Source organism: Notothenia rossii, assembly GCF_949606895.1.
Source record: "Notothenia rossii genome assembly, chromosome: 5".
NCBI classification, from domain to species: Eukaryota; Metazoa; Chordata; class Actinopteri; order Perciformes; family Nototheniidae; genus Notothenia; species Notothenia rossii.
Window position 1 is genome coordinate 74,826,875 of NC_136903.1, and position 7,446 is coordinate 74,834,320.

At 37.1% G+C, this 7,446-nt stretch overlaps 1 protein-coding gene across 3 annotated transcripts; it reads right to left on the minus strand.

Annotated features, from left to right (window-relative positions):
- Positions 1-3,685: 3,685 nt before the first annotated feature.
- Positions 3,686-7,446, minus strand: LOC307042043 (uncharacterized protein). 3 transcript variants are annotated; one of them, XM_079685731.1, is made up of 7 exons: positions 7,276-7,446; positions 6,614-6,779; positions 6,054-6,378; positions 5,722-5,786; positions 5,373-5,440; positions 5,079-5,122; positions 3,686-3,853 (listed from the first exon to the last, which is right to left on the minus strand). In XM_079685731.1, the coding sequence occupies exons 1-7, from the start codon at positions 7,423-7,425 to the stop codon at positions 3,793-3,795; spliced, it is 879 nt and encodes a 292-aa protein (XP_079541857.1). In that variant the 5' UTR covers positions 7,426-7,446; the 3' UTR covers positions 3,686-3,792. The 3 variants fall into 3 exon arrangements, with proteins under 3 accessions (XP_079541857.1, XP_079541858.1, XP_079541859.1); XM_079685732.1 differs by having other exon boundaries at positions 3,728-3,846; XM_079685733.1 differs by having other exon boundaries at positions 3,757-3,846; positions 5,378-5,440.

The following is a 7,446-nucleotide window of genomic DNA, read 5'->3' on the forward strand; positions in this document are numbered from 1 at the left end:
CTGTACTGCAGCACCTCTTTTCTATACTTTGTCATGTGCATGATCATATATTGTAACCTGTGTTTTGCTACATATGCTTTTTTATCTTACCAAAATAGTAATAAACTTGATTTTGTACATAACTGATGTCTGTAAATATTTACTGATACCCACTTGATATGTTATTACATTATAGATTTGTCTTCACACATCAAATAATTAGCTTGAACTGAGGTTACAATCATTTATAACAGAGATTGATATTGGATGTGTAACATAATTCATAACTAACTAGAACCTATGTTGAGGATCGGGAGAGGGACAACAGTTCTTCCAAAAAGCACTGGTAGTGTAAGGGACATCTTAAAGGGTCAGATAATAAAGACAGACATTGGCATTGTAACGTTGTTGTTGTAATTTGTAAAGCCATAACACTGAGTACATCAAAGTAACAATTCAACAATATTAACCACATAGTCACCACTTGTCATAGGCTACTATCGGCTATAAAGTGTAATACAAATATTACCAAAAATGTACCCAATACCCATTAAAACATCCAAGTTGGATCATTATTTTAAAAAGCTTACTAATCTGAGGCCATGCATAGGAAATATCTCCCATAGTAAAAACTCATCCACCAGTGGTAAACAAATGTAAATGTATTAAATCGATGTGTGTGGTTGTGGAAATACTGGACGTGACGTTGTCCGATTGCGTTGCCATGCAACAGCTTTGGTTCATGTTAATTTACAAACTCTTCAACTACAACCCTAGTTATATTTAAAACATTTTTAGATGGCCTCGCGAAATACTTTAATGTAAATTGAAATGTGAAGGAATGTGTGTATAACAAAATACATCCGTCATAAACACAATACCGGAAACAGACGTAGTGATGTGACGTGTAATCCTCAGCTGATGGGATGTTTTAGCCGCAAAGCATGTTGGGATATGGTGTTTATGCGATATGAAATCTGAAAACATGTTTTAAAAATAAAATAATACTTTATTCCGAGTGTGCTTGCTTTTCTCTTTGGAAGTCATCACATAAATGCATTATAATACACGGTTCGGCTGCATTAAATATTAAACATCTGCCGTTGTTCTCTCTTTATAGAGCCCTGATGAGAAGACTTCTGGACAAACTGAAGAACTGCCGCCGAAACATACGTGACGTGGATCATAAATATATCAGCAATTAAACAACATCTTCAATTTATTTTAACACAATGCGTCTCTTAGCAGTATCAACACTAATTCGGCTGACTTTTATATTTGATCCAATCGGTAGATAGACTGTATTTACACCATAATGGTGCACAGCTGACAGACAGGGACTTGTATTTTTATTTTTTTATATTTTTATATAATAATGTAATTACTGAGTTGAGAGAATATTCAGGGGTTTTGGGTGATGGGAGACACATCTATGGAATCAGAATTTCAATAGCTTACCGTTAAATGACGGATATACCTTTCTGTCTGCAAATCAGATATTAATGTGAAATATTATAGCAATATCCTGTAAAATTATGTGAAAACTTGAATAAAACTACACATATTCAGATGTTATACATGCATACGTGTCCTACACTAATAATACAAATTATGTTATTATGGCATTGTATGCTGTGTATTTATTTCACAATAAAGTTAATAGTAATATTATGTTTGATATTATGTTTTATTAACTAGACCACATTCTGATTAATGATGTGAAATATAAACAACCCTTAAATCAGACTTCAGTTACACCTGAGTACAATTCAGGGAAGGTGATTGTCAAGTGCCAACAATCAGGCGAGATATTTGATAGTTGGTGCTTGAAAAGACATTTATCTGCAGATCCCTATAAAGTATATTCATTACTTGTTATTCTCTACTAATAGTTCATTAAAGACTGTATATAATGGCTATTTTGCACATCCCTTTCAGGATTTCGGTTTATTGACGTACAGTATCATATACACAACTACATAAAAAACGTTGTGCAATGAATGAAAAGCTTGGGTTGCAGGTTCCTCAACAGTAAACTGTCATATTCTGCACATTCATTATACTATCTACCTACATCTTATAAGAGTAAAATACATATAGTGCCTTATTAGTTTGTCTGTTTTGCACATCCTCCTATTAATATCTGTGTATATCTGGCACTAAACAGTTTTATTGTAGAGATCACTTACAGCATCTTCTTGATTTTTTCTATTCTTTCTATATTTCTATCATTTCTACTTTCCCCCTAAAATATTCAATAGCGTGCTTTAACCACGAGGTGTCCTTTTCTATCTATCTACAGTAGCTGTGCACCATTATGGGGTAAATAAAGCCTATCTACCAAATATATATCAAATATAAAATTCAGCCGAATTAGTATTTATACTGCAAGGAGAGGTATTTTGTGAAAATAAATGTAAGATGTTGTTTAATTGTTGATATATTTATGATCCACGTCACGTATTCAGTTTCGGCGGCAGTTATTCAGTTTGTCCAGAAGTCTTCTCGTCAGGGCTCTATAAATAAAGAACTATGGCAGATGTGTAATATTTAATGCAGCCGAACCGTGTATTACAATGCATTTATGTTATTGTAATGGAAACTTCTGTAGCAAGGGAGAGTCAGGACTCAGAGAGACATGAGGAGAGCAGGAGCTTTGATGTCAAACACTGATGGTTTATTTAGGAGTAGGCTATCGCCCGGAGAATTCACATCACATGATGTCACAGCAGCCAGAGGTTCTGAGTTCACAGCAGAATTGCCACGTCAATTCTGAAGAACTCTACCCTAGACCCATGTATTTAGCTAGTTCAGAGAGAATAATCAACATTGTGCATAACAAGATATAATCATGATCCTCTATCAGCTGATCCAACAGGCAGGAACAGGGAGACAGAACACTGAGAGCACAGAAGCCAAGGTTACAGGTGCGTGTGCTCAGTCAGGACAGTTTTAACTGATAAACTGGGTCAAAGTTATGGACCTTGGAAAATATTTCCCCAACAGTGATGACTTCCAAAGAGAAAAGCAAGCACACTCGGAATAAAGTATTATTTTATTTGCTTTGGCACTTCCGGGTATTTCTCCATGTTCACAATACCGTGTAACTGTCACGTTTGAAGGGACGAAATCGTGACATCTTCACGTCTCCCAGCATGGTAAATCGTCACATGTTCACGTCTTGCCCTGATACCGGGTTGAATACAGCAGTGTTATCTAATCCTGACCCTCAGTGTATATTTTTGTGTATTTTGTAGTTATATAGTAGTATATAATAGTTGTAGGTATAAAGCCCACATCTGAAGGCATAAAATGTTTTTATACCTTAAAGATCTCCTACCATCAAACAATCAATTATTCAAAATACTTGAGGCTGGAGTCCCAAATGGTCTCAGAATCTACACCTGAAAGAGGCTTCTGCCGGACAGAGGTGAGCAATAAACTTTGTCCTATAAGATCTGTCGTTTTTGGAAAGTTCCTGACCCTGACCAGCTATGGTTGTCCCTATAAGTTAATTTCTTAATTGATATCAATAGCAATGAGGAAGAAAAACAGCCTACAAAGTTGGGTTGTTGTCTTCGGGTCAAATCTGACAGATTTACTAGTTTTATCAATCATAACTTGTGTCAATCACGACTGTATTGAACAATATGGTGAGTGCCTTGCTAACACTGTAAATGATGAAACAGATGTTTATAAACAAATACTTTTATTTTGATTTCAAATATATTTATATATGATTTATTTATGGGATTTTTTAAATGAACTAGTTCGTCAACAGAACTTCATAATTTACAACACAACAACGAACATTTAGGACACTGTCATGTTTATATTCATGTGCGGTTCCGAGGATGGTGGCCAGGTCTTTTTGTTGAAAGAAAAACAAGGCAAAAAAAAACAGTTAGACATTCTTTTTCAATTTCTGAAATACGTTGAGTATACAAAATCCTTTCAAATGTCTTCTCAACCCTAAGAAGGGCCATACACATAACGGTCTGTTTTCAAATCCTGGATGCTAGGCCTGTCGGTCGGGCCTTTAGTGCCTACTCTTGTTCCGACTTTCCAAGGAAACTGAGGGTGATCCTTATGCTGCTAAGCTTCCAACCACCGAAACGTATTCAGCGTGTTTTTTTTTTTTAATGTTGTCTGTGGGACAGCAGTGTTTTAAACGTTGTTTACCCCAAACCATACTGCATTATTTTAATTCTATGATAAGCAGTTCACCTGATTCCTTCAACAATAATGATGACCATAACTGCATATTGGACATTGTTGACATTCAAGCTGCTCACAATTTAGCATGTCATTTAAGTCTTCGTAACTATTATTAGTAAAAACACACTTAACAGTAGATTTAGGTGTTGACAAAGCTACATCTCTCTTTAGGCTATCACCAATGCCACATATTAAAAAGGACCCAATAGTGCTTTTTGGGTTTTTCCATTTCCAGTAGTGTGTTGATTACGTAATTGTGAATGTAAAGGGACTGCAAAAGCTTAATAGAAAAAGTTCCCCCAGAGTTTCTCTCCAACACACCTGACTGAAACTAATTCCTACATTAAACGTAATAGACTAAGGGGCGGGACGTATCCAAGCGGTTGGCTCTGGTTTCAGACAGAGGGTGAAAAGAGGTGCAGCAGCACAGGCAGTATGAGAACAATAAAGAGCTTTTTGAACATTTAAGCAGGAAAAACGTAATACTAATGAACCTGGAAATTAACAGACTATGTCCTCTTTAAGTTCTCTCAGTCTATAATTACAAAGCAACCCTGATTTCTCGGATTTCTGAACTTAAAATGGTGCAGGTGCTTATTACATGAACTTAAATAACTCACAATTCATGGCAAAACTGACTTCTTAAATAGATAGATAGAGATTTATTGTCTCCCTTGTGAGAGATTTGCCTTGGGCAGTCGAGAGAATACACATAAACACAGGTATACATATAGAACAACCAGAGTCAAAGATACACTACAAAGATCACATGGCATACATAAGGTATAAAAACATACAGGTGTACCTGTTACACTCCATTATTAATTAGGCCGAACTGTCAATTTATTGACAATTGAGTTAAACAAGAACTCTGAATTTACCATGCAGGGCAGGGCAACCAATGGACCAGCACTTCATTACAGCCCTTTGAAACAGAAGAGAGGACAAAAACTAAATATGAATTATTTTAATTTATAATTCAATACTTCATTGCATTTCATCCCCCAGGATTTTAAAATGGTAAATGTTTGGATTAATGTAAGACCTCCCAGAGAACAGCTCAACATGTAATTGTTGAATTTCTGACAAAATTCAACAATTTGAAAACTATTATGTTTGTTGTGTTGAAGGTCCATACCTGTTGTGTACTTCATGCAAACAATATAGCTACTAACCTTACTTTCACGTGTCTTTGACACAGATTGCACTGGAAATGCGTCCAGTTTGCTGTGATATTCACACACTATAAAGAAACATGAAATTAAATTGTCCATAAATCCAAAACTTGATATCATGTATGGTCTTGCGAACTTTTAAGTTGGATTTTCAAATTGAAAAACACCATTTGTAAGGCCTCAAACAAATGCATGTCATAATTTCCCCATACTTTATATGACATAATGCACCACAGATTATCTCCATGTGCCACAAAGCTTTTTTTAGGAATCAAAATAACTACTATTATGTCAAAAGTTGTATATCTTTTTTATTACAGATCCGTAATGCCTGTATTTTTTTTCATACCTTCCTCCTTGTTTTGTTTTTTCTTGCCTCGCTTCTTTTTTGCTGATATTTTAACAGCTCTCTTTCTATAAAGAGAAACAGAAAACAAGTGTTAATTGCAATAGTCATGTGGTGTGTGCTTTGCAAACCAGGGAAGTACTTGCGAGAACACTTACATTTTAAGAAAAAGTTGGAAAAGCAAAGAGTGAAAAATCTTCTGGCTTAGAGGCCAGTTGGTGGTACTACTTTTTTTTTTACACTGGCACTTTTTTTTAACCGTTCTGTATCTCATATTGTATAGAGTCAAGATTACCCTCATTGTTCTACATCATATATTCTATATTGATACCTACCTGTCGATTGCTTCTTTCTCTGCCTCAAACTCTTCTTTCTCCACTTCCACCACCTGTTCTTTCTCCTTGCCTGCCTCCATCTCTCCTGCCACCACCGGTCCAAACTCTTCCTCTGAGTCTTTCTGTCCCTCCAGCTCTCCTCTCTCCAGTCCTTCACTCGTTAATCTGTCTGTCTGTGTCTCTGTGTCCCCTTCTGTCTCCATCTCCTGCATCTCAGTAGTTCCCTCAGTCTCATTCATTTCACCTCCCTCCCCCTGTTCTGTCTGGTCATCTTCTTCTCCAGTCCTTTCATGCTGCCCTAGACCCTCTGCCTCAGGATCCCATGCTTTGAAGTTAAACAAAGCAGACAAACAAGACATTAAAGATGTAGTGCAGGGTTGAAAATATGATTAACCAAAAAATATTAAAGTTTAACAAAGAAAAAGGAATAAATGAATTGCCCAAAACCAATTTAGGTTCTCTAAAATATTATCTGACTGACATTTCTATCTGATCCATCTGGATAGGTACACAATACAGGATTAAACTTAATAAAGAATCATGAATGTGCTGTGAACTACCTTCTAAAAAGCCTTCAAAAAGGCAAACCATTTTTTCCAGGACCGCATGGGCTACCAGTGGCCGCTCGAAGGGGCACTGGAGCTGGGCCGTCCACTTCTTATTTTTATTGTGGTACTTCCCCCAGAAGAGGAGAGGAAAGTACCCAAGGGCCTTCAGTTTTTCGACCTTAAAAACAAAGAAAAACATATACACAAACATCACACAAATAGATACAGACAGAGATAGATTTTCCAGGCAGTGTTAAAAAGGCAAGACTTTAAAAAAAGAGAGTTGGCAGTCCACTCTCTATAGTGTGTCTTAATCAGAGAGAACCATCAGAGCAACACCACTACTATTTTCTAAAGAAACAATTGTGTTCCTGTTCTGTTTTGCCATTCATTAGCATCTGCCATGAAGTTATATTCACTCTACCACATTACAAGTGAACCAAAGGAGACACCTCTTAACCACACCGCATTGGCCGTCGGCCATGTTTTTGTGGTGTGTCCCGCATCATTGGCATTTTTTGCCATTCCCAACAACCGTTGCTGATGATTCAACATGTTGAATTGGCAGCAGAGCTGTCTGCAAAATAAACTAGCTTAAGGAAATCTGTGCACAAGAAGAAAAACGGACTTGAGGAAAACTAACTACTACAGTCCAAAGGCTGCACCTTACTCACGAGACGTTGTAAAAAAAAAACTGGGCGGGGGGCAAACGCTGTAACCACTCCGCCAACACCACAGTCACCCAAGTCGCGCGGGCCGGATGAGAATGTCTGGCGGGCCGGATGTGGCCCGCGGGCCGCCAGTTGGTGGTCACTGGTGTACATGATAGGCTAAGGCGTGGGACA